Here is a 27,448-nt window from a genome sequence, read left to right as displayed (position 1 = left end):
GCCATGCACATGAGGATGTTCCCGCTGAAGCAAAGCCATTAAGACAATTATTCTTAGAACAAGGTGGTCAAACTAGAGTCCTCTGGGTATATAATCACCACCAGTTTTTGTTTGACCCACGAGATAAAAATGTTTTTTCCATTTTAAAGTAGTTGAAAAACAAATCAGATTATTTTGTGGCACGTGAAATTTATATGAAAATTCAGTGAAAATTATTTATATGAAATTTCAGTGTCTATAAAGTTTTATTGGAGTACAGCCAGGCTCATCCATATTGTCTGAGGTTGCTTTCTCACTGTAAGGTGGCAAAGCTGAGTAGTTGTTCCCAACACCTAAAATATTTACTCTGTGGCCCCCATCAGAAAAACGTTTGCCACCCAGTGTTCTAGAATATGAGAGCTGTGCTGTTTAAACACCCTTCTAACCCTTCTGCCTCTGCAGCCGAGACCCCCACTGCACTGCCCCGCCCCAGCTTTAGTCCTTAACAAGGTTCCTGGGCCTAACCTGAAGGCAGAGCGTTACAATAATGAACTGTAACCTACTGTAAAGAAGACACATCAGACAGTAAATTTCTATATAAGGTAATATTACTGGTTTTGCCACCAAGTAGAGTAAGGGCTGAGTTTGTTTTCTTTTTTTTTGTTTGTTTTTATTTTTATTTATTTTAATTTTTTATTTATGATAGTCACAGAGAGAGAGAGAGAGAGAGAGAGAGAGAGAGAGAGAGAGAGAGAGGCAGAGACACAGGCAGAGGGAGAAGCAGGCTCCATGCACCGGGAGCCCGATGTGGGATTCGATCCCGGGTCTCCAGGATCGCGCCCTGGGCCAAAGGCAGGCGCCGAACCGCTGCGCCACCCAGGGATCCCTGAGTTTGTTTTCTGATCGGAAAAGTGGGCATCACAGCGGCAAGTGAACAATTCCGTTTGAGGGTCACCATGGTCACTCTTGTGAAAGCACTTGGAAAATATCAAGGTACCAAATGTTTTCGGGTGCTTTTGCAGAGGGAGCCTCTCTCCTAATCTGGACGTACACTGAGGTTCTCTTTGTGCGTAGGCATCTCGGCCACGTCCTCCCACCCGGTACCCTCTGGCCCTCACAGCCCTTCTGGCCTTGCAGCTCACTTTCTCCTCACCCCCACGCACTCCTCAGGGGCTACCAAGTTTCAAGGCAAGCAGGGCTCAAGCGAGCCATCCCGGGTCCACATAGGGCAGCTGTCCCCAGCTAAGCCATCGCGGAGTGGGGTCGCCCTGGGACCCCCATGGGTGACGAGAATGACTCAGCAGGGGCCAGGACGGAGACAAGAACGTAGGGACAAAATTCTCTGCAGTTCGAGAGGCCGCAAATCATTTTAAGGACCCAAATGTGCAAACAAACAGTGTAATTCAAGTCAGCTTCGGGCCGTCGGAGGCCTTGTGCCAGTAACAGGCCGCAAGTTTAGCCTAACAGGGAGGCCCCTCGGCTTTAGCAGGCAAAAAACGGCCGCGGCCTCTGTAAAAGGTTTCCTCAGCCTGCAACGAACCCCACCTCAGCTCGACCGGACCCCGGGAAAAGCCAGTCGACTAGAGGGAAGCCTTTCAGGGTACACAGAATTGCATGCCCGTGATTATCCGGGAGACGTTGAGGGCACAGTAATCTCTCGAGACTAGAAACCATTTTCCTCTCTCGCTCTGAGATTTTGCTTGGCTAAGCCGCGTCAACCTCCCTGCCCCCCTCCCACCCCACCGCCACGGCCGCTGCAAGCAGCCACGCCCCGCGGCCCCGGGGCTCACAGCCCCCGCGCAGCCCGCACGCCGCGCCCCCATCCGCCCCACCCCCGCGCGCCCCCATCCGCCCCCGCGCCCGGCCCTGGGAGCGCTGGGCGAGCCCTCGCGCCTGCGCCTCGCCAACTTCCTGCTGCGGAACGCCCCGCCCACCCCCAGAAGCCCGCCCACAAATGCCGCGTGAAACCTGCGTGCCGCACCTCATTGGTTGAAACAACCGAGCCGTTGGCTCCCAGGCCCGCCTCTCCACCGCCTCTCACTTTTCCCAGGGCGGATGCGCCTGCGCTCAGCAGCCTGGGCGGGCTGGGAGGCGCGGGTTGAAAAGTCTCGTTCCAAGTTTGGAGAGAGAGAGAAGAGCGCCTCAGACCTCGGTACCCGCGAGCGGGGAGGAGGCAGGAGAGAAGGACGCAGCGTTTGGGGAGCACCCAGGCCGTAAGACGGAGCTCACGCTTCGAGAGCTAGAAGTGTGTGACGCGCCTGGGCGAGGCAGGAACGCCTGCGGTTGGGCTGCTGTTGGCTAGCGAGGGGAGTCCGAGGCGGCGGCGAGGGGCGAACGACCCGACGCAAGATGGCGAGTAAAGAGAGTAAGAGGCCCTGCGGGGCGGCGCGCGCCGGGACCGCGGGGGGCGGCGGGCGCGCGAGGCCGCGGCACGCGCCGGCGAAAGGCGCGAATTGGCGTGAGGAGCAGGGGGCGGGGCCGGGCGCGAGGCTAGGCGCGCGCCTCGAGGGGCCTACAGCGGGACGGGACCGCGGCGCGGAGGGCTCCGAGCACTTCCGGAGCCGGGCGCGGGGCCGCGGGTTGGGCCCCCTTCCCCCTCTGCCCCCCCGCTCCCCCTCCCCCCCCTCTGGCGGCGGCGCTCCCTCCGGCGCCCTTGGCTCTCGGGCGGAGGCGGCCTCCGCCACCGGAAAGCGGACACGGCTGCTCCTTCCACGCGCGCGCGTCGACCGCTTCGGGGTCGCGGCCCTTGTCCGGGGGATTCTGGAACACGCCGGCCTATGGCTGCTGACGCGGGCTTCGTGGGAGCGGAGGCCGCTCCTGGTGGGGGATGGAGGGAGCGGGCCGAGGGGTTTCTGCTACACGTGGATTCGTCTCCCGGGGTGGGTCGTGGAGCCCCTGCACAGATGGGTCGTCATCTTCGAACAGGTGCGAACAGCTGTAACTGGTGAAACAAAATCGTCTGTGTAATTGCCCAATTCTGTACACGCAAGCAGTATCGATTTCTAAGTGCAAAAAATAAGCTTCCTGGTGTTAATAAATATTCTCCTCACGTTCTGGAAGAGCAGTTAGTTCGTGTCCAAATTAGACGTAAAGCTGAGGAGTAGATTAGGTGTGGCCATCTCGAGGTGACCTCCACTATCTGTGTACAGATTCTAACTCGATTTCTCTCAGCCACTTAATTGTGTGGGATTTCTCCAAATTTCAGTGTTTGAAGATACTGTGGAGGAGCGTGTCATCAATGAAGAATATAAAATCTGGAAGAAGAACACACCGTTTCTGTATGACCTGGTTATGACCCATGCTCTTCAGTGGCCGAGTCTTACCGTTCAGTGGCTTCCTGAAGTGACTAAGTAAGGGTTTCTGGCAACTTTTACTTTGCATAAATTTGACTGTTATCCCGAAATTCCTAGTTTTGGCATTTTACACATAGAACATGAGCGTGTAATCAATTTAGCCCTTGCATGAGGTGGCAGGTGATTTTTATTTTCAAACAAGTGATTTATGGGATGGTTTTTGATATGTAAGTGTGGGGACAAAGTGCGATTAATGATATTTGTGGGGAGCATCTAACGTATTTAACAGTTGGGATTAAATATAGAGCAGCATTTTGGGGGGCCCAGACTAATGGATTTCTTTAAAACTTTATTGAAAAAGAGCACACATACAGAAAAATGCACAAATCATAAGCATATGGCTGGATGGATTTTTACGAAGGGAGCACATCCGTGTAACCAGCCACCACTATATGAATAGGTTTTAATTGACAAAGGGAAAAAAGAATTTAGCAGCAGTTCACTGAAGAAAAGATGTTACTAGCTGATAGTGTGGAATACACTTGGAGGTTGCTGTTGGTTCTTTTCAGCCGTTTCTAAAATTTCTCTGGTAATAATTGCTGGTATTGAACACTTAAAATAGGGCCTGGCACATCTCAACAGTTTTGTGTCCAGTTTAGTATTCAGAATTACACTATAAAAAAGTATACTATGATTATTTTTTATCATCTTTGTCTTACTGTTGTGGAGACTGGGGTGGGGATGTTAAAATACCCAGGATCATCCAGCAAGTGGTGAAGTGGGATTTTGAACCCAAACCGGGTACCCCAGAGTTGAGGCAACTCCTGTATTAGACTTTCTTAAGTGCTTGCACTTTTTCTCGTAGGAACTTGGCTGTGTACTTGAAAAGTATTTAATTTGGGTATTGTGAACATATATTTTTAATGAGGATTAACAAAACTAATGTAGGAAGGGGATTTTGAGACAATTTCTGAAAATAAGAGCAAGTTAATTTTATATGAGGTTACTCCTTTAATGGCCGAATTCTCCATATGCAGACATTGTCTTCCATATAGGTAGAGGCTTCTATTAGGATTCCCCAAAATCAGTGTAAATACACAGATGTGGTAAGAATAGCCAAGAAATAAAAAACAGACTTCAAAACACTGACTTAACAATTTTGAACATCAAATACTTAAGGGTATTCAGGTTCTCCTTTGAGCACCATGTACTTTTGATTCTTTGTGCACTCCTGTTAAGTAAATTAAAACCTTTAACAGCTTAATTTACATTATTTTGGATCTTTTTGATCTACCTTAACAGCAGAACACAGCGGAGGTGTTTAGGACTCTAAGGTTAGAAACCTGAGTTTGAATCCTGCCGCCTGCTTCTTAATAGCTAAATTAGGGCACATTGGTCAGTCTCTATTCCCAAGCTGTCTGATCTGTAAGTGGAGGTGCTGGTGCTTCTGACTGCCTACTTTTGAGGAAATTAAATAAGATCATGCACTTTTAAAGTGCTGGCACAGAAGAAGTCCGCAATAAGTGGTGACTGATGCTGATTTTCTCCCCCTTTGTATTCAGAAATAATTAGACCGTAGTAACTGTGTTTCTCCATTTGGATTCCAGTGAAAACTGCTTATTCAAGTCTTCTGAAAATGTTATCTGTGTTTTGTGTAACAATTTTAAGGATGTTAAATGTGTATGTTCTTAGCCCAGATACTGCTTTTTAAAAGATTTTTATTTTTAAGTAATCTCTACACCCAAAGTGGAGCTCATATTTACAGCCCTGAGATCAAGAGTCACATGTTCCACCTACTGAGCCCGCCAGCCCCCCCCAATACTGCTTTTATGTTAACACTTAAGAACTTAACAAAAAATACTTTAAATGATGTATTCCGTGGTGTTCTTTGCATACAAAGAAGTGGGATCTGGTTGTGGGATGTGCAGTTGCTCTGGGAATGCAAGAAAATGCCAGCCAGCCTGCATTCTTGGATGTTGAGGATGGCTGTGTGGTGCTTTTGCAGGATTCTACTTGGAGTACGAAGGGACTGTGATTGTGTTTTGTTACTATGCGGAACACTGGAGATGTTGGCTACTCTTATTCCCAGGGTCTTTGAGGAACGTGATGCTAGTCAACCTCATGAGGCTTTTACCTACATACTACATAGAGCATACTTCCCAATAATTACTTGCACTTTCTGAACTGTTGTCCTTAAACTAAATTAGGTAATTGTCCACATGGTGGATTTGCCTTGTAAAAATTTTTATTTAGGGGGGGATCCCTGGTTGGCTTGGCGGTTTAATGCCTGCCTCTGGCCCAGGGCGTGATCCTGGAGTCCCGGGATCGAGTCCCACGTCGGGCTCCTGGCATGGAGCCTATTTCTCCCTCTGCTTGTGTCTCTGCCTCTCTCTCTCTCTCTCTCTCTCTATCATGAATAAATAAAATCTTAAAAAATTTTAATTAAGTATTTCTAATCCGTAATTCCATTATTCCATATTTTTTATTAAATAATTTCTTAAACATCTTTTTTTTTAAACTTTTTTTAAAATTTTTATTTATTTATGATAGTCACACAGAGAGAGAGGCAGAGACACAGGCAGAGGGAGAAGCAGGCTCCATGCACCGGGAGCCCGATGGGGGTTCGATCCCGGGTCTCCAGGATCGCGCCCTGGGCCAAAGGCAGGCGCGAAACCGCTGCGCCACCCAGGGTTCCCAGTTTCTTAAACATCTTGAGACTAACTTATTCTGTACTTAGAAACGTTTGTAATCCTTCAAATTCAGATGGTACAAAGTACATAGAGAAAATAGTAAGTCTCCCTTCCATGTTCCCTGTTCTCCTGGTTTATTACCCAGAGTCGAGTCATTTTTGGCTGGCTTTTTTAACTGATCCTGCCAGAAATAAGTGTATATACACATTACACACACCTACCCTCCATCTCCCCCCCCCCCCGCCCTTTGGGTGAACTGGTTGTGCATGAGCAGGGGGAGGGGCAGAGGGCAAGGGAGGGAGAGAGAGAAACTTAAGCAGACTCCCTGCTGAGTGCAGAGCCTGACACGGGGCTCGATCCAGGACCATGAGATCATGACTTGAGCAGAAACCAAGAATTAAACGCTTACCTGACTGAGCCACCTAGGCACCCCTCCCTCCGTCTTTTTTAATGATAGCAAGTTACTCACTTGGCTTTACAGTTTGTTTATGTGGAGACTTCCTATCAGCATGCTTAGATATGCTCTTTTGCTTTAAGGGCTTCATAGAATTCCCTTTATGAATATACTATAATGTATATCACCAGTTCTTTTTAAAATTTTTTAGAGATTTTTTAAAAAGATTTTATTCGTGAGAGAGGCAGAGACCTAGGCAGAGGGACAAGCATACTCCATGCAGGGAACCTGATGTGGGACTCGATCCCAGGACTCCAGGATCACGCCCTGAGCCAAAGGTGGACACTCAACCGCTAAGCCACCCAGGTGTCCCACCAGTTCTTTATTAATAGATATTTCAAGATTGTCATCAGTCTTTTTCCACTAAGACAGTGCTACTGAGAATAATCTTGTGATAATCTGTGATTGTTAGGTGACTCTTAGCAGTGGAGTCCCAAGTGATCAAAGGATGCTGGCACTGAAAAATGGACAAGGTCTTTTAACATTAGTGCTCCTGCAGCTTTAGGTGCATTCAGCATTGGAGGAAAATATTGTAGTATTGTTGGTTCAGGAAAATAAGTTTGTATTTTAATGATGGACTTGAAAGGATTGCCAGTAAAAAAGAAAAAAATCCTTACATGATTATTGTGACGGGGGATACCTCAATTGAATTTTAGAGTCAAGGAATTTTTCAGATCCTCCATCCATGTTGGGACCGGGCTTCTTAGAAAGGTCCTATTTTTTTCTGTTTAACCCCCTAATAAAATACTTCTTCCTTTTATGTTAGCCTTAACATTGCTTTGTGGTCCTTCCTTTCTCTCAAGCATTCCTTTTTCTTTTTTTTTTTAAGATCCTATTTATTTATGAGACAGGCATAGACACAGGTAGAGGGAGAAGCAGGCTCCATGCAGGGAGCCCTACGTGGGACTTGACCCCCAGTCTCCAGGATCAGGCCCTGGACCGAAGGTGGCGCTAAACCCCTGAGCCACCTGGGCTGCCCCCTTTTTCTTTTCTTTTTTCTTTTCTTTTCTTTTCTTTTCTTTTCTTTTCTTTTCTTTTCTTTTCTTTTCTTTTCTTTTCTTTTTTCTCCTCTCCTCTCCTCTCCTCTCCTCTCCTCTCCTCTCCTCTCCTCTCCTCTCCTCTCCTCTCCTCTTCTCTCTCTTCTTTTAATATTTTATTTATTTATTCATGAGAGACACAGAGAGAGGCAGAGACACAGGCAGAGGGAGAAGCAGGCTCCATGCAAGGAGCCCGATGTGGGACTCGATCCCCGGTCTCCAGAATCACGCCCTGGGCTGAAGGCGGTGCTAAACCGCCGAGCTACCCGGGCTGCCCCCTTTTTCTTTTCAAATGATTCTTTTTTTTTTTTTTTAAGATTTTGTTTTTATTATTTATTTATGAGAGAGAGAGATAGGCAGAGGGAGAAGCAGGGATCCCGGGTCTCCAGGATCACGCCCCAGGCTGAAGGTGGCGCTAAACCTCTGAGCCACCCGGGCTGCCCCCTTTTCAAGTGGTTCTTTTTTTTTTTTTTTTGGAAGTTTTCAAATGGTTCTAATGAGATGTGTTTAAGTTCCCTTTCATTTTGAGCTACAGAGATTTCATTTTGTCTAAGTCCTCCTCAGTTACATTGCTTAGAGCCTAATTTTCTGTGTTATTTTTCCATTTTTTTTTAAATTTATTTATGATAGTCACAGAGAGAGAGAGAGAGAGAGGCAGAGACACAGGCAGAGGGAGAAGCAGGCTCCATGCACCGGGAGCCCGATGTGGGATTCGATCCCGGGTCTCCAGGATCGCGCCCTGGGCCAAAGGCAGGCGCCAAACCGCTGCGCCACCCAGGGATCCCTTGTGTTATTTTTCCATTTAAAAATAAGTTGGGGGGATCCCTGGGGTGGCTCAGCGGTTTAGTGTCTGCTATTGGCTCGGTGTGATCCTGGAGTCCCAGGATCAAGTCCCGTGTCAGGCTCCCTGAGGGGAGCCTGCTTCTCCCTCTGCCTGTGTTTCTGCCTCTCTCTCTGTGTGTGTCTCTCATGAATAAATAAATTAAATAAATAAAAATAAGTGGGTGAGTACTCACATGCATTGCCTCCCCCTCTCCATTTAAGTTCATCTAAGATGGAATTAACTATTTTGGTAGCCATATCCTGTTCTTGACCACTGAACATACATTGACTAAGACTCATGTATTTTTTTTAAAATAAGCTATTGCTTAGACACGGGTGCCTTATTCTGTTCTTGGAGTTGTATACATATTTATTCTTTTTTACATTAAGCCTAATCTTGGCAAAATTTTATCTTGTATTTTTTTTCAGTTACTACTAAATTATATTCGTAGAAGCAACCCTCAAGCCTTTTTTAAAAACCACTGAATCCTTTGTACAACCAAACTTTAGAAACTGGGCAGTCCCGGTGGCCCAGCGGTTTAGCGCTGCCTTCAGCCCAGGATGTGATCCTGGAGTCGGGGGATCGAGTCCCACGTCAGGCTTCCTGCATGGAGCCTGCTTCTCCCTCTGCCTGTGTCTCTGCCAATCTCTCTCTCTCTCTGTGTCTGTCATAAATCTTAAAAAAAAAAAGAAAAAGAAATTTAAAAAACAAACTTTAGAAACAGATAAGTAGCCTAACTTGTCTGATGTTGGGGCTCAGAGCCCTACATCTTGGCCCTCATACAGCGCAGGTGGAAATTGCTATTCTAAATAATACAAATGGGAAAATGTCATTAAAAGATAAGAGGCAAGGGATACCTGGGTGGCTCAGCGGTTGAGCGTCTGCCTTCAGCTCAGGGAGTGATCCCAGGTCTGGGATTGAGTTCCGCATCCGGCTCCCTGCAGGGAGCCTGCTTCTCCCTCTGCCTTTCTCTCTGTGTCTCTCATGAATAAATAAATTTTACAGATCTTTAAAAAAAAAAAAGATGAGGCAAAACCAGGGTGCCAAGAAGCATCAGTGGGTTCTTTAGCCTCAAAATAAGGTCCATAGAAAAAGGTAACAACAAAGACCCCTCTCCCCCGATAAAAATGAGAATCTCCATTTCATAAACTTTAAGCACTATGAACATCAATAAAAAGTTTTCACAGGCTATTTGCACACACAACCTGTTTTTTAGGTGAAGAAACTAGGCCCCACAGGAAATTGTGTTTTAAGGAATTGCATATTTCGGGACACCCTGGGTGGCTCAAAGGTTTAGCTCCTCCCTTTGGCCCAGGGTGTGATCCTAGAGTTCCTGGGATTGGGCTCCATGCCTGGAGCCTGTTTCTCTCTCTGCCTGTATCTCTGCCTCTCTGTCTCTCATGAATAAGTAAATCTTAAAAAAAAAAAAAGGAATTGCATATTGTTAATTTTAGTTTGAGCCAGGATTTGAACCCAGTTTTTCTGGCTCAGTGGTTAAACTTGTTGCCTCTTACTGGGAAATTAGAAATGTCTAGTGTAAAAAAAAAAAGAAATGTCTAGTGTATTACAATGGAAGATATTTTTAGGTGAGAAGTTGTGATTTTGAGTATGGAGATTGGTGATGAATTTGTTAGCAACTGATTTCTTGTAGGGTTAGTGTGACTTATTTTCTTTCCTAAACAGACCGGAAGGAAAGGATTATGCCCTTCATTGGCTAGTGCTGGGAACTCATACGTCTGATGAGCAGAATCATCTTGTGGTTGCTCGAGTCCATATTCCGAACGATGATGCACAGTTTGATGCTTCCCACTGTGACAGTGAGAAGGGTGGTAGGTATACCATATGTTCCAGTATTGATGTGTAAGAGAGTGTGGATTTTTTCTAATATGTTATTACAACTTTCTAATATCTTTTGGCCCAGCAGTTTAGCTTTTTGGACTTTATCTTCTAAAACTCTAGAACTACTTGCTTACATGTGCACAAGGATTTCACAATAGCATTATTTGCAGGATTGAAAAATTAAGATCAACCTAACAACCTAGATGTTAGTTTAATAGGAAATTGGCTAAACGCATTATGTTTGAAATACTGTGCAACAATTCCTAAGAATGCAATAAACCTGAAATTTTACACAAACTCACAATGAGGCAGATCTGTATGCCCTAGTACAGAAAAACGTCTAAGGTGAATTAATTTCTTTGTGTGTTATAGTACCCATTTTTGTAAAAGTAATGTGTGTTGGGTGTGCATGGGAAAAAGTCAGAAGGTGTATTATGCCAAACAGTTAATAGTGGCTTTTAATGGAAGCTGTTAACTCCCTGCTCCCCCCTTCTGTCAAAGGTACATTTCCCTGATTTGGTATTCCCACCATCACCCAAGTTTGGACTTCGTGTTAGAAGGACTCACAAGACTCAGCAAATTATACTCATGGCTAAAGTTTGTTACAGTAAAGAATACAGAACAAAAGCAGTAAGGAAAAGATACACATCAGGGAGTCTAGGGAGGTCTGGCACAAGTCTTGTCCAAGGCCGCACACGATGTGCTTTCTTTCTGGCAGCAAACGACAGGGACATGTGCAGAATCTCTCTCTCCTGCCCAGGGAAACCCATTTGAGTGTCAGGATCTGAGGCTTTTGTGGAGGGGTTGTTTTCACAGGCATATCCTGCTGGCAACCAGTTAAGACAATTGAAACTCAGGACCCCAGTAATGAAACCAGGTGCATATCGTCAATCTTGATATTTGTGCAAAGCAACCCTGACAAACTGGTACAGCATGGTCCATTGCTCCAGGTGTACACCACAAAATCATCAGTCTATCAGTGACGTAAAGAACATTCTGAGGTCCATGTTCCCAGGACTTGGCCTAGGGTCATTCATAGTCCCAGTGTCCCTCAGAGCTGCGAGGGCTAAGCAACCAGACCTGTTGGGTTAGTGCATTCTGCACAGCCCTGAAAGGTTTGATCTTAATGTTTTAAGGAATTTGCTTTAGTTTTTTTGTTACCGGAAATAAAATATTACCTTATAGCTAAAGTCTTGCCACCCCAAACCTACTCCTTTCCTACTGCCTTCCTTTGAAGAATTTCTCACTGTCGTGAAATTAGTGTGCCATTTGTTTATATTTTTATTATGTGGTAGTAAATATACATAAAGCTTTTTTTTTTACAGCTTTTTTCTTTCAGTACTGTTTTGTGTATACCATGTAGATGTCATTCTCCTTTTAACTGCTGTATAGTGTTCCATTGTGATTAAACTTGACTTTGTTCTTCTACCGGGGGCAGTTGGATTGCATCAATGTGGTACTTTGCTCTTATAAACAGTGCTTCAGTGAACATCCTTACCATGTCTCCTTGTACACATGTTGGAAAATTTATCTAGTGGAGTGGAATTGCTGAGTTGTATGGTGTATTCATTGTCAGCTTAAAATAGTATAAAACTATTTTCCAAAATGATTTAATCCATTTGCCACTGCCACAATTCACAGTCCATTTCCCTACAACCTTAAGCATTATTTCTGTAAATATTGTAATCAGAAATTTTTAGTGGCTTTTAATCCTAAAGTATGTATTTATTGGACTCTTGCCTTTAAGAATTAGTGTCTGCATAATTTATGGATGTGTATTAAATTACTGAAATCACTTGTTCAGTGTATTACATTCCAACAGTGATTGAAATAATTCAGTTAACACCTTTGTATTTTCATTTACAGTATTTTTTAATGGATACTATTATCATTAAAGTAATGGTTTTTTCAAACTTTTGAAGTTGAGAAAACAAAGCCCCATGTTAAAAGTGAATCTTACCTGGAAATCCATTTTTTTTAAGAGGAGAGCTGTTTAGGTTGTTTTAAGTAAAGGAATTGGGGAACTTGAGTGTCTTTATATCAGAAATGTTAGAACCCTTGGAGTCCACAGTGGGTGGAGGGTTTGTGGTGGGTTGAAAATCAAAGTTGGGACAGGTTTGGAGCAGAGTCTTGAGATGAGTGGCAGTCTGAGAAAGACTGGGATGCATTTCTCCCACTGACATGATGGAAAGGGAACATGCTGAGAAGGAAAGGTGATTGCATATGGCTGTGTGGGAGTAGCTATATGGAATGGTATGTGATTTTTCAGCCACACAGAATAGTAAGCTGTGTTTGCCACAGAGTAGAATGGCTGAATGCTGATATTAAACCATGGGAGCCAGTGTTCATAAAGCATTCCCATATAGCAAGAGCTGGCTGAAACAGAAATGGATTGCTGCTTTCAGCTGGTTTTCTCCAGGACCCAGCCAGTCTGTTTTAGTTGCTACTTGCCTGGCTCCATTAGGCATTTGAGTTAGTGTTCCTAACCTGAGACACTGGGAACAAAAAAGGAATGTGTGGAGAAGTAGCAATATAGGTCAGGAAGAAATAACAGTTACAAAGTGAAGCCTCCAAACATTTTTTAGCCTCAGCAACTATTTTAGTTCTTAATCTATGAACACAAAAAAGAAAATGCTCTTGTTGTTATCTGCTTAGATGTTTTCTACTTGTATTCTTTCTGCTATCATCTTGCTGCTTCCCAGAAGCTCCTGTACTCTTTATGTGACTTTGTTACTTTTCCAAGGCCTTTTTAGTAACTATTCAACACTATAGTTTTATTCACACACCAGGTAGAGAGGTTAACCCCTCTCCCCCTCATTTTAGCTTTGGGACCCTACTAGCAGTTGAATTCAATATGCTGGTGGAACCAACATGTCTGTCTCAGGGTTGGGTGGGGGTTAGTTAGCATGGATTCCTGATTTTAGGGAATAATCACATCCTTTTCACACCTGAAAGAGGTTAGTTTTTAATTATTCTAAATCCAGGGTGAAACAATTAATTAACTTGCATAAAATAACTGTCAACATTTTCCAGTTCAAATGGGCTTTGAGAATAAATTAATTCCAAGTGGCAAGTGAGCCCATATTTTTGCATCTCTGGTTAATTTGTGCTGTATTCTATCAGGTTAGAAATCTGTTGGGTGTATTAAACTAAATGACTTGTGAATTTTAATCGTAAGTGTATGTGTTTATTTCTTTCTTCTCACATTAGAATTTGGTGGCTTTGGTTCTGTAACAGGAAAAATTGAATGCGAAATTAAAATTAACCATGAAGGAGAAGTAAACCGTGCTCGTTACATGCCGCAGAATCCTCACATCATTGCTACAAAAACACCATCTTCTGATGTGCTGGTTTTTGACTATACAAAGCATCCTGCTAAACCAGGTATGTGGTAATGTAATCAGTCCATTGCTTGAACATTTTCTTGATTTGAAAAAAATGCTTTGAGGTCATTCAAACTAGTGTAATCTATAATTTTTAAAGGTTTAAAAATTGTTTCAGGTGTCCTATCACCAACCTCAGAATTCAGGTGATTTGACAGAAGGACCTGCCAGCAGGTTATACTCTTCTGGCTTGGTAGGGTTTACTACATGAGAGGATACAGAGCAAAAGTAGGAGGAAAAGATACACATCAGGTAGAGTCCAGAGAAGTCAAGCACAGGCTTCTGAGTCCTTCCCCACCAGGGCCACACAGAACGTGATTTCTCTCTAGCAGCAGACCACAGGAGCATGTAAGTGTCTCTGCTTAGGGAAGCCTGTTTGAATCTCAGGATCTGGTGTTTTTATAGAGGTCTGGTCACCTAGGTATATCATGCTCTATGACCAGCCATGATAAGGACAACTTAGGGACCCCAACAGTGAAGCCAGATACATCATGAATCTTGCTAAACAATCCTGCAAGTCTTGACGAGCTGCTACAGCATGCCTCACTGCTCTGGGCATACACAACTTCAGTCAGTGACGTGAAGAATTTTGTGAGGGTCACATTCCTAGGGGTTGGCTAAGGGTCAGTCATGGTTGCAGGCTACCTTGGAGACATGCAAGAGCTCAGAAACAGGACCTGCTCTGTTAATCCTTTCCTTGCAAACATGTTTGAAAAACTTGATCGAGGGGTGGGGCGGGTTGCCACCACTCAAATTTGAGAGGATAGCTATAGTTTTCAGTATTTTGTGTTGGAGCTAGTACTAGATTTTGCAAGGGAACTAGTCACTTTATAGTCCTGAAACTTCGTGTGCATCGAGTATTTGAAGTGAAGCACAGAGAACAGGTTTTCAGGGTGGCTATAGGTCAGACCATGTCCTAAGTCATGATTGGTGTGTGGTGCTTTTTTCAAGCGTTGTAATGAATGTTAACAGCTCATTTAGTGAGGAGTGAGGATTGCTTTTACTAGTTCTGATAAAAAAAATCACTTAATAGTTAATGTATCTCTTTTCTTCTTTAGACCCAAGTGGAGAATGTAATCCTGATCTTAGGTTAAGAGGCCACCAAAAGGAAGGCTATGGTCTTTCCTGGAATTCTAATTTGAGTGGACATCTCCTAAGTGCATCCGACGATCATGTGAGAGACTTATTCTTTCTAATCTCATGTACTTGGAGTTAAAGACTGTCATGGAGAGCTGTGCACTGAAGGAGTGCTGTATAGTTGAAAGGCTTTCTAAGATAATACTGGTGATTATTGTGATAACATTTTCACAGGATTTAGAGCAATGGTTATCATACTGCCCTGTTGGAGCCTTAGAATTCCACAGAACTCTTTTGAAGCAGCCTTAGAATGGAGGGAAGGTGGGCAAAAGGTGTCCCATGATTTAAAAATGTATCTTTATAATAGAAACTATGAAGTGTGAGGCCTGAGAAACAGAAATTACATTTTAGTTTATTTAAGTGTATAATTCAGTGGGTTTTAGTATATTCACAAAGCTGTGCAGTCATCACTGCTCTCGAATTCTAAAACATTTTCATCATGTGTCACAAAGAAACTCCATACTCTTTAAGCGGTCACTCCGCTCTTCCCCCAGCTCCTGGCAACCACTAATTTACTTTCTATCTCTATAGATTTGTCTCTTACTGATTTTTCATATAAATGGAATCATGTGCTTTTTTTCTTTCTGGCTTTTCATTTAGCATAAGTTTTTCAAGGTTCATCCAGGTTGAAGCAAGGTCAGTATGTCACTCCTATTTATGGCTGAATAATCCATTATATGGATATATCAGAATTGATTCATCAGTCGATGGACATTTGGGTTGTTTTTACTTGGGGCTTTTTGCTCTTTTTTTATATTTTAGGGCTATTTTGTATTTTTTTTGCTGTTTTGTATTTTGAGTGATGTTGCTATATGAACATTTTTGTATAAGTTTTTGTGTGGATGTAGGTTTTCATTTCTCTTGGGTAATTACCTAGGAATGGAAATACTAGGTCATATGGTAACTCTATGTTTAACTTCTTGAAAAACTGCCAAGCTTTTCCAAGGGAGCTGTACCACTTCACATTCCCCCCAGAAATGTGTACCCCAGGCTTCCACTTTCTCCATATCCTTGTCAGCACTTATCTTTTTTATTAGAGCCATCCTGGTGGGGGTAAAGTAGTATCTCCTTGTGATGATAACTAATGATGTTGAGTATCTTTTTATGTGCTTATTGGCTATTTATAGATCTTTGGAGAAATATGTATTCAGATTCCTTGTCGGTTTTTAAATTTTGTTTTTTTTATTGAGTTGTAAGAGTTCATTGTATATTCTGGATACAAGACCTTAATCAGATAGGATTTCGAAAGATTTTCTCCCACTCTGTAAGGTTGTCTTCATTTTTTTAGCGATGTCTTCCCGAGCACAAAAGTTGAATTTTGAGTCCAGTTTATGTATTTTTATTTTGTCACTTGTGCTTTTGATATCATCATATCTAAGAAACCAGTACATAATCCAACATCAGAAAGATTTACATCTATGTTTTCTTCTAAGAGTTATCTTGGCATCCTTAATACAAGTATTTTAACAAAAGTACCACACAAGCACAAAGTGATCTTGTTAATTTATTGTAGATCAATCTTTGTAGCATTCTTGCCACCTACAGCTCCATACCTTCCTTCATGGATCCCATACTGTAAGCAAAATATGGTGGGTATAACTCCAGCCCAGAGCTGAGAGTAGACTTCTGGAGCTTTTGAAAGCTCTTGTAACTTGGCCACAGGTTCTCTTAACCTTCTTCCGTAGTATATCCTCCTGTCTAGAATAGGGCCTGTTGCATCACAGACCTTCTTTTATTTCTACTGGTTACAATTTCTGTTAAGCTTTTTTAAATATTGAAAGTAGGTAATTGGCTCAGTCAAGATTCTTTAGCTGCAAGCAACCAAAACCAACTCCGGCTGATGCAAACAGAAAAGGAATTTATCAGAAGGGTGTTGGGTAGGGTAGCTCACAGAATTGCTTTGCTGGCTAGAAAATGGCCCAGAACAGAGAGGAGAGGCGAGTGGGTGTTACTCTCCACTTTGTACCCCCCCACACACTTGGCAAACATGAGAACAGATTTCCCTCTTAATGTTCACAATTTAAAGTCCTGGTCCGGGGCACCTGGGTGGCTCAGTTGGTTAAGCAACTGCCTTCAGCTTAGGTCATGATCCCAGGGTCCTAGGATCAAGCCCTGCATCAGGCTCTCTGCTTCTCTCTCTGTCTGCCTGCTATTCTCCTTGCTGCATGCAGTATATCTCTCTCAATCTCTGTCAAATTAATTTAAAAAAATCCTGGTCAGACTGATGTAGCCACTATCATGTCCTAGCCACGAGGGAAGCTGGGAAGTGAGGGTCTCCCTTAGTTCTCCAAAAGGAAGCTTTCCTCCACTTCCCTCAAAGTGGGTGTGGTAGAGTCTCTGAAACGGAATGGATTATGCTCAGTAACTTTTTTACTAGTGCCTTTTGAAGACACCAAGCTGGGATTTGCTAGTTATAATAGCTGATGTTTTCTAAGGGCTCTGCATGTGCCAGGCTTCTTGCTCATCTTCCCAGGATCCTTCTGAAATGATCAGGAAAGGATTTCAAGAGCTCTATATATGTTCCTTTTTCTTCAGTGCTTGTAAATTGTCTGAGTGTATATCAACAAAGACTAAGGGTGTATTATGTAAAACTATTTTTTGTTACTGAGTACATAGCTATTACTGGGAAATAGCTTTGTCACAGAAAGTCTTTCAGATAAGAAAGTGATTTTCAAAGAGATGAAACCCATACCAGTCAGTGGAATTGTTGGGGCAAATATGTCTTAATGGAATTACCTTTTAAACCGTTTGGACGATAATCATTGTCCCATAGCTTGTAATATTTTTTCATAAAAACTTTCCTGTTAACTTTGTAATGGTTTTCATTTGAAGAATCAGATCTCAGAGCCTGCTGATCTGTGATCTTTGAGGCCTGGGAAAGGCCCATGGCCTCTCCTTGGATTTTGCTGAAGTTTTATTGAGGTCTGTGCTGTGGGGATCTGTCAGCAGGCCTTAAGCTTTGGCCTCTCAAAGTAGCCTAGTTGGGGTTTCTGGATTTTTCACCTGTTCGACTTCCTAATGTTCCACTACAAATAGTGGTTTCTGCTGTGAGGCGAGAGAATTATCCAAAGATTTTTCTTTTTTTAAGATCTTATGTAATTTATTCATGAGAGACAGAGAGTGACAGAGACATAGGCAGAGGAAGAAGCAGGATCCCTGTGCGGAACCTGATGCCAGACTCGATCGGGACCACAACCCTAGCCAAAGGCAGATTCTCAACCACTGAGCCGCCCTCGCCTTTAAAGATTTTATTCATCCATTTTACAGAGCCTTCATGAGCACAAGCAGCGGGAGGGGAGGGAGTGGGAGAAGCAGACACCTTAATTTCCAGTCTCCCAAACCTGTGTGAATTTTTAGGACATGAGTATCTGTTCAGTAAATACTGAATATTGGACTCTTAGTGTGTCGCATTGTGTAATCGAGATGAATTTTAAAAGATTTTATGTATTCATGAGAGTCAGAGAAAGAGAGGCAGAGAGACACAGGCAGAAGGAGAAGCAGGCTCCATGCTGGGAGCCTGATATGGGACTCGATCCCAGGACTCCAGGATCACGCCCTGGGCCAAAGACAGGTGCAAAACCGCTGAGCCACCCAGGGATCCCCTCTAGATGAATTTTAGATACTTGACTGAAAGTATGTCAGTAGAAACTCTACCTCATTGTCTCTTGCCTGCCATCGTGCCTGGTTTCTCTGTCCCTGTTATCATATACTTTCCTTTTCCTTGCCCTCTGCATCTCAGGTGATGAAAGCTATAAGCATACTCTTCTGTTTCTGAAGCTTCACTTTGTTTATATTTCTTCTCCTTTGTGTTTATTTCTGCCTTTATATATATAGTTAGATAATTTTTTAAGTTTAAGTGATCTCTACACCCAGCATGGGGCTCGAACTCACAACCTCGAGATCAAGAGTCACTCTTCAGACTGAGCCAGCCAGGCACCCCTAGTTATATAATTTTTTAATGAAGATTGTTTGTTTTTTCCTTCTTTAGACTGTCTGTCTGTGGGATATAAATGCAGGACCAAAGGAAGGCAAGATTGTGGATGCTAAAGCCATCTTTACTGGCCACTCGGCTGTTGTAGAGGATGTGGCCTGGCATCTGCTGCACGAGTCATTGTTTGGATCTGTTGCTGATGATCAGAAGCTTATGATGTAAGGTGGAAGGTTCAGTGGGGTCTTGATATATGGGTGTCCTGAATGATCAACAGTGATTGTGGTGGTCTATGGTTTGATTTTTTAAGTTATACACTGGCCTTAAAAGCTTTAGCTTGACATACAAGAAACAACAAGTGTAACAGCTTTTTTTTTTTTTGCATAGAAGATACTGTGCTATATGAGTGAACATATTTTTTTACTTGAAAAAGAATCTAGAAATGTAAAGAAACATTCTTAGTGGTATGTGTCAAAATTAGGGTCACAGTGACTTGGAAGATGAGGGCTAAGAATGTTTGCATCAGGGCATGGCTACAGGCTGCATTCAGCCACCTAAAATGTGTCTTATTTCATAAAGAAACTAGTATCTGAGGCAAATGTGGCTGAATAGTAAAATATAAGGTTGGGTTGTAGGTATCAAATTGTTACATTATTCTCCAGTAGTTGTGTCTGCTTGAAATATTTGGTTATAAGACAGGAATCTGAAACTGGAAATGATAGCCCTAATTTATTTTCTGTGGGTTTAGAATATGTCACTTAGTGGCTAGAAGTCCAGATTGGCAGCTTTGTACGTGATTAGGGTGTCCATGAAGGGGTGAGCATGGCAGAGTAAGGGTGGTGTGGAGTGGTGCAGACCTGGAAACGGGTATGAGAAGCTGAGGAGGGTTGGGTGGCTTCTGCTTGTGCTGTGTGCCTTGTGTCTTTGTGTTCTAGATGGGACACCAGGTCCAACACCACCTCCAAGCCAAGCCACCTGGTGGATGCACACACTGCCGAGGTCAACTGCCTGTCCTTCAACCCTTACAGCGAGTTCATTCTTGCAACTGGCTCTGCGGATAAGGTTTTTTAAGTTTTTGTATATTTGATGTTTATGAATCCACCTGTCTTGTGCTATAATCAGATATTCTAAAATTCTTCGTACAGTGCAGAAATAAATTCCTTTTCATTTATTTTTCTTCAGACTGTAGCTTTATGGGATCTGCGTAATTTAAAACTAAAACTGCATACCTTTGAATCTCATAAAGATGAAATTTTCCAGGTATGTGACAGTTTTCTCATGTCTGTCAGGCTTTTAGTAACTCTTTGATGGTGGGAAATTTAAAATCTTACTGGTTTTATAGCAGGCATGATATTTGTTTTAAGTTCCTCTTCTGTATATATATGTTAACTAGTGGGAAGTAACTTGGAGCTGTTTGAGATTATTACATTAGAAGTAGAAAAATCTTGCAAAACAGGATCATTTTAAAAAGTGAAATTCAAGGATTCTTTAGTTAAGGTGTCTAGTGTGGTGCGTTCTCTAGTGAATAAAAATACCTTGTATGTGGTTTCAAATGGAGATTTGCATAGGTTTAAGATACACCTCATAGAAAAAGTGAAAAGCTTCTGGATTAGTTATGGGCTTAATAAGTGTATGGAGATTCCTAGCTGAGCTCCCCTGTATTGGGGGGGTGTGATCTTCCCAGAGGGTGGGCTGGGGAGATGAGCCATTTAAGAGCACTTGAAAGGACAGGACAAGGAGGGTGAGGGCTGTATCCAAGAAGAGGATACAGAACAGGAGATGGGAAAATTTCAAGGATTAGAATGATACCCACAAACGTAGGAACAAATGATGCTTCATACTTTTAAATCTGTATTGCTAGGTCCACTGGTCTCCACATAATGAAACCATTCTGGCCTCAAGTGGTACTGACCGCCGCCTGAATGTGTGGGATTTAAGGTAACTCAGAATCTGGTAACAAGAAACAGCTTAATTCTGTTAATATGACAGTGTAGTAATTCATAAACTAGAGCATAGTTTGCTGATCCCAGTTTAATAAGCCAAATATTAAAGCAACTTTCAGGTACCTTCCTGAAGAGTCTTGGTTCTGTAAAATAGAAGTGAATCAGCAAATGGACTGCAAAATAAATTTATACAAGGAGAGTTTAACGATCCAAATAATTGTATTGAAAACACTGTTGGTATAGAAGCTAGCTGTTCCCATCTCATTGGAGCTCATATCATACCTGCACTCTTAAAAGTGTTTCTACCATTTGCTTTTCTGTGCTTCCATCGGTTCATTTTGGGGATCTGAGCCCCTGCTGTGGGTTTTGTGACCGCTGGGGATATACTTGGGAGCAGGATAAGCACTGCTCATGCTGTAAGAGAGCTTACGTTCTTCTGGGGCTCATTATATAGTTCCTTGAAATTTCTTAAAGTTCCTTGATTTCAGAGTTGCCATTCTAAGAATTTCAGACTCCTTTCTTTTTTTGTCTGAGCCTTTAGAGCCGTTAACAAAGATGTCCAGTTCCATGAACTCCTTCTAAGATATCATTATCCTAAGTTTATGTTTTTTAAAGGTTTTATTTATTTATTCATGAGAGACACAGAGAGGAGAGAGAGGCAGAGATGCGGGCAGAGGGAGAAGCAGGCTCCATGCAGGGAGCCCGATGTGGGACTCGATCCCCAGGACTCCAGGATCACACCCTGAGCCGAAGGCAGATGCTTAACCACTGAGCCACCCAGGGGTCCCGTTATCCTAAGTTTAAATCCTTAAATTACCAAGAATTAACTTATTTCAAATTCTTATTTTAAATTTATTTCTTTGAAGTAGACTAAGTTTTTAGTTCATTAAAATCAGGGCCACCTTAATCAGAAGCCATAGGCTGGTCCTTCAACGTATAGAACAAAAAGCATTGTGGAGTAAAATGCGTGTGTTGTAAAACTTGTGAAACATCTGATGTTCTGTGTTTGTTTGGGACAAACTCTGACCATAATAGAAGCTTGGAAATGTAGAGAATCTTTAAAACCGACATTTGAGTATATACTATTTTATTTGAAAACAATTTTATTAGTAAAATTAGAAACTTAAAGGTCTAGTGGTTATATGAAGTGAAGCAGCAAGCTCTGGAAGTCTGATACCCTGTCAGCTGAATTGTCCCTAAAGGTGCCAATAATTAATTTGCAGGCATTGTAAAATTTCTTCTTAAAACTCTTTTATGACTTGTGTACTATTAAAACTACACTGGATAGGGAAGCCTGGGTGGCTCAGTGGTTGAGCATCTGTCTGCCTTTGGCTCAGGGCGTGATCCTGGGATGAGTCCCACATTGGGCTCCTGGCATGCAGCCTGTTTTTCTTCCCTCTGCCTGTGTCTCTGCTGGTCTCTCATGAATAAATAAATAAAATCTTTAAAAAAAATACGCTGGATAAAACTACAGATTAAAATGACCAGTGTTAGCAATTATACTCCTGACCAGAGGAGACATAATTGTCTAGCAGGCACATATGTTTGGTGTGAGTTTAATGGGAAGAGAAAGAATCCCTTGGAAAGTTGTGTGTTTTGGTTGCTTTTTCAGCGGTTATTATTAGCAAAGTCCACCTTGGGGCTAGATATCGAGGCTGATATTTGGCACGTAAATTAAGAGTGATTTCGCTGTTAGGACTGCTGGCAAATGCTACAGATCGAAGTTGTTAAAAAAAAAACATAGCCTTTCCTTGGCTTATGTATTATGTTTTACTTTTAAGTTCAATGCAGTAAACAACCACAGTTAAAAATAAGTAATTTTTTTTTGGTTTTTTAAATAATGAATTTTAAATTATTATTTATTATTAACAATTTCTGTGCTATATACTCAGTTATGAATAGCTCTTATCATTTCCAGAACGTGAACATTCCACCCTCCCACCAGTAATTAATATAGAAGCTATAATTGATAGTAGTATAGAAATAAGTTGTTTCTAGGGTGTATATGTTTTGAGATGCACTTTGTGGGCTAATGCTGGTTTTGGGAACATCCACGCCATCTACGAGAATTTCAGTAATGACAGCATTATGTTCTTTATTGATAGCAAAATTGGAGAAGAACAATCAGCAGAAGACGCAGAAGATGGGCCTCCAGAACTCCTGGTATATATTGGCTTTCTTATGCAAATTGAAATGTCTATGCAGACTGGATTATTTGTCATTGATCCATGTATCTGGAAAAAGAGTCAGAATTTCAAATGCTAGCTCTTGGGGAGGATTTCAAATGGGAGGTCTTGTAGGTTATTGTGACTGGGTTTTGACATTTATCGACAACAGTAAATAGAGCACAGTAGGTTTTTATGAATGTTTCACTAAACCATTTGGGCTCCTTGGAAAATAATTAATTTTTCACTGATTCCCAATTATAATATTTCTGAGAGGTTTTTGGAGGGGGTGGGCAGCTAGGTATTGATAGTGAATTAGCAATACTTACCATTATTACCATTATACAGAAATATTTTTAGTGACCTGCTATTTAAGTTCCCTGCCCAGAAAATGAAAGCATTCTCAGTCTTGTTGGTGCCAAGTGTCTACCATCTCCCTTCTGCTCCTGACTGAATCACTGGGCCTCTCCTTGGCCCGCCCTCAGAGGGTTTCTGTGTTGTGTCTCTCTTGTTGGTCCTCATCCCCCCGGTCTCTGAGCTCTTCAGTGTGCACTTCAAGTCCCTTTCCTGTTAAGCATGGCCAGACTTAGCAGTGGTTCTTCCTCACTCAGATCCATTCATAATCCACCAGTTATGTGGCAAATTGTCGTTCATTGCTCTGCAACATATTTTTTTAAATTTTTATTTTAAAGATTTTATTTACTCATGAGGGATACAGAGGCAGAGACATAGGCAGAGGGAGAAGCAGGCTTCATGCAGGGAGCCCGATTTGGGACTTGATCCTGGATCCTGGGATCACGACCAGCAGCAAAGGCAGCCGCCCAACCACTGAGCCACCCAGGTGTCCCTCTGTAACATATTTTTAGTTCTTAGGCCAGTACTAAGTCTTGGTACACTTGGGCTTTGCCCACTACTTTTAAAAGGTAAAGGCCGCCCTGGAAGGCAAACCCTAGAAGATGCTCACTAAACTCCCACGTTGATCCCCTTACTAAACTCCAAGTAAGATCCCTTTACTCCTTGTCCAGCATGTTACCGTGTCAGACGGCAGTGGACAGAAAGAAGAGGGTATGACGACAAGCCAGCACGTTCTGTGCACCACTGATGAAGGAATAGCATTTCTCAATAAATTAGACAGATGACAGCACCTAAATGGTTTTCCATTGAGTGACTTAATCTGAAAAGTCTGTTTTGTGAGGCACGGCTTCATAGTTTTATTTTCTAGCTGAGGTGCTGCTGTCAGCTGTTTTTGTCCAGCTGTTTGCACTTCTTTTACTTTGGTAAAAACTTTATTGAGCTAGAACTCTCATACCATATAGTTCACCTATTTAAAGGCTATAATTCAAAGGTTTTTGGCCTATTCACAGAATTGTACAGCCGTCGCCACAAATCCATTTTAGAACATTTCCTTCCCCTTAAAAAGGAACTGTCTACTCCTGACCACCTCCCAGTCTGCTCCTTTCCTCAGTCCCCAGCAACCAGTGATCTGCTTTGTGTCTCTAGGTTTGCGTATTCTAGATAGTTCATAGAAACGTAATATAAAGTGGTCTTTTGTGACTGATTCTTGTACTTTGCGTAATGTTTTCAAGGTCTCTAGCTATTTTTGGATACCCTTCATATTACAGTTAACAATTTTGTGGTCCTTGACGAGATCCACTAGGATTTTGTTCCTTTCACAGGAGAGCCTGAAATCAAGGGATACTTACTTGTAGTGAAATGGATGCTAAGTATAATTCTAGTATAACAATATCTTGATTTGAGGACTCCTAATATATTCCAAGGCTGTGGTCTTAATATATTTTCCCTTATGTCCCCCTTAACGATTTTGGAAAGCTGTTCTATCATTTTTAAACTGGGGGGAATAGCTAAAAATAGTTACCTTGCATGTAACTTATTTGTCATCCTGAGTCAAATCAGACTTTGTCAGGAAGTAGGAGTTCTCTGTCCAAAATCGTGTATTCATACTGTCCCTATGAGAATGGTTTCTTCCCATTGCTAATTCTGAGGTAAGGAAAGCCCAGTGCCTTCCCATGAGTGGTCTGTGTCTTATAGGGAAGGAGTCTCTGCCTTCTTCATCATTTCATAGCAAAGCCCTCTGCCTTGCCTTTCTGGGGCTTTGCTTTGGACCCCTGGGTTGGTTTTGGTTTTTGAATCCCCACCTTGAATGATGCACCTTGGAAAGATGCAGGCTGGTGGGGAGGTGTGCCTTTCTCTTAGCAAGAGGGAGGAGGAGGAGCTCTAGAACTGGGAGACTGACTCCTCGGGTGGGCCTGTTTTGAGACTCTAACAGAACATTAATTTATTGTCTTGAATATGTGGACCTAACTACACATAACTGATAATGAGGCTGAATTACTGTTAAATGTATTAGGTATGTCAACGGCATCATGATTGTGTAGGAAAAACGTCTTTACCTTTGGGTGATGTGGGCTGAAGTACATGGGCGGTGGCTCAGTAGGCGTGTCTGTGTAAGAAAATGCACTCGTGAACATGTTAGAATCGGGGGAATGTAGGCGAGGGGTATCCCAGGCAGTCCCTGTACTGTTCTATCACCTTTTCTGAGGGTTTGGAAATTTGCAAAATGAGAATTGGAGAGGTAGATTACTGAGCCTGTAAGCCCCTCCCTTTAAACCTTAATTGTAAGACTGATGCTCTAAAAACGGCTAACATAAGATATGAAACGAAGGCTTTTAAAAATTCTTATTAACAGTTTATTCATGGAGGACACACCGCCAAGATATCAGATTTTAGTTGGAACCCCAATGAGCCGTGGGTCATTTGCTCGGTGTCTGAGGATAACATCATGCAGATCTGGCAAATGGTGAGCTAAAATATTTCTCTTTGCTGGATGAGAAGAAGAGACAAACTATTTACTGGAAATGTTTCTATTATAGATTGTGCATATTACAGCAAATCTAGAAAGGCAACAATCTGAAAAGATCTTTCTCCATTTTAACAAGTCTTTAGTTCACTATGCACCTGTCAGGTCAGGAAAAATCTGTGTCTACACACAGATGGGGACACAGCATCTGTTCCACTTTACGGGACGGTTGTGCATGTCCTTGGCGGGGCTCTTTGCATCGCTGCTGAATGTCCAGTGTCTGCTGTGCGTCCACGCATTTGTAGGATACCGAGTTCTCGGATGTGGAGTACGAAGTACCTGATGTTTCTGAGGTGGTGTTTACCCTCATTAACTGCAGGGCCATTGCTTCATTTCAGTGATGTTTGAAATGCTGTTTGGGAAACACTTTTTACAATAGAAATAAGTAGGGGGCGGGCAGCTTGTTGGTATAAAGGTGGAATTCCCTGCCAAATAACACCGGCAAAACAAACAAACAAAAAACGCTGGCCCTGGTTTTACCTCATTCAAATCTTTGGGTGGTGGGGGGTGGTGGTGCATGAGGAGACTACTAAGTAAATTAAAAATGTCTAACACAAACACGTTGACCAGTGAATCCTAAAGTCTAGACAATTCAATGCTGTTTGTAGAGAACTTTGTAAAAACCATGGGGAGTTTTACCTGTGCGTTTATTTGGTTGTCCTCTCTAGGCTGAAAATATTTACAATGATGAAGAGTCAGATGTGACAACCTCGGAACTGGAGGGGCAAGGATCTTAAAACCCAGAGTACAAGAGATGTTTCTATTGAATGTAATGCTACACGAATGCTTGGTTTATCAAGCGCCGAAAGGCATTGTATAGTAGGAGATGTAAGTGAGATGGCATATGGCGTTCTTTACCTTCTGATTCTAGCACTTTCAAGTGAGCTATTGCGTACTGTATCATATTGTAGCTTTTAGGGAAGAAAGGAATGTTGTTTAAGAACGAACATCACTGTTTTTAAAATACAAGTAGCAGGGTACTGCCTTTGATTCAACTATTTTAAGTCCTTGTTTTCTCAAACTAAGTGCTTGCTGTTCCCAAATATGCAAGAATAACTTTTACACTTTTTCCCTCCAACACTTGTTGATTGGCTTTGCAGAAATAAAGTTTTAAAATAATTTCTGTTTTATTCTCTTAGAACCTGGGTAAGGAGAGCATGAGTGTGTGTTGTCCGTGTGTGTGTGTCCCCCTTCTTGGGAGCAAGCTGGTATGTGTGTGGAACAGGGTACACGAGAGTGTCCTAATCGAAAGATGGGGAGAGGTTAGACTTGTAAACCTGGAACTACCTTAACACATCTGTTGCCCCTGCCCCATGAAAGCTTGTTTGCTTATACGGCAGGGGTCAGCAAAGGGGACAAACCAGGTTGGCCTCTCCACCTATTTAGTAGGACCTGCCAAATAGGAATGGTTTTTAATTTTAAAAGGCTGTTTAGGGACGCCTGGGTGGCTCAGCAGTTGGGTGTCTGCCTTTGACTCAAGGCGTAATCCTGGAGACCCAGGATCAAGTCCCATGTCGGGCTCCCTGCATGGAACCTGCTTCTTCCTCTCTCTCATGAATAAATACATAAAATCTTTTTTTTTTTTTTTAAAAAAAAGGCTGTTTAGAGGATCAAAAATTCCCAACACTAAAATACTTAAGTTAGCCAGCCCCTCACTTTGTATGTGCTTTGTGCATCTTCGAATTAGATTGTGCCCTGTATGCCTCTCTACATACCTCATGCTAATAATACACATAGGGGCAGCCAAGACTTGTGGAAATGCAAAAGTATAGTCTTTTAAATTTGACAGCAGGTAGACTATAGAATTTTTCTTTTTTCTAAAGGCAGAAAAAAGGTATGCACAGGAGTCTAGACACACCAAATGAGTCTTCTGCTACCCAGTCCCAGGGTAAGCGGGTG

General features: G+C 42.5%; 1 protein-coding gene across 2 annotated transcripts; it reads left to right on the top strand.

The window, feature by feature from the left end:
- The first annotated feature begins 2,031 nt into the window (after window positions 1-2,031).
- Window positions 2,032-26,668, top strand: RBBP7 (RB binding protein 7, chromatin remodeling factor). Of its 2 annotated transcripts, none has more exons than XM_055338739.1 (12): window positions 2,032-2,344; window positions 3,185-3,329; window positions 9,960-10,105; window positions 13,353-13,499; window positions 14,557-14,672; window positions 18,624-18,784; window positions 19,499-19,625; window positions 19,746-19,823; window positions 20,425-20,501; window positions 22,612-22,669; window positions 25,379-25,489; window positions 26,218-26,668. In XM_055338739.1, the coding sequence occupies exons 1-12, from the start codon at window positions 2,329-2,331 to the stop codon at window positions 26,284-26,286; spliced, it is 1,251 nt and encodes a 416-aa protein (XP_055194714.1). In that variant the 5' UTR covers window positions 2,032-2,328; the 3' UTR covers window positions 26,287-26,668. The 2 variants fall into 2 exon arrangements, with proteins under 2 accessions (XP_055194714.1, XP_055194713.1); XM_055338738.1 differs by having other exon boundaries at window positions 2,033-2,344; window positions 13,326-13,499.
- The last annotated feature ends 780 nt before the right edge of the window (window positions 26,669-27,448 follow it).

The sequence above is a fragment of the Nyctereutes procyonoides genome, unplaced genomic scaffold, assembly GCF_905146905.1.
Source record: "Nyctereutes procyonoides isolate TBG_1078 unplaced genomic scaffold, NYPRO_anot_genome, whole genome shotgun sequence".
Lineage (NCBI taxonomy): Eukaryota > Metazoa > Chordata > Mammalia > Carnivora > Canidae > Nyctereutes > Nyctereutes procyonoides.
The sequence above is the reverse complement of the archived record's forward strand: the minus strand, read 5'-3'. Positions and strand labels throughout refer to the sequence as shown.

Bases quoted from the DNA above. Each gene is read 5' to 3' on its own strand.
- RBBP7 (XM_055338738.1), top strand. The intron at 13,500-14,556 runs GTATGTGGTAAT...TTTCTTCTTTAG, and splicing joins AAAGCATCCTGCTAAACCAG to ACCCAAGTGGAGAATGTAAT. The intron at 14,673-18,623 runs GTGAGAGACTTA...TTCCTTCTTTAG, and splicing joins TAAGTGCATCCGACGATCAT to ACTGTCTGTCTGTGGGATAT.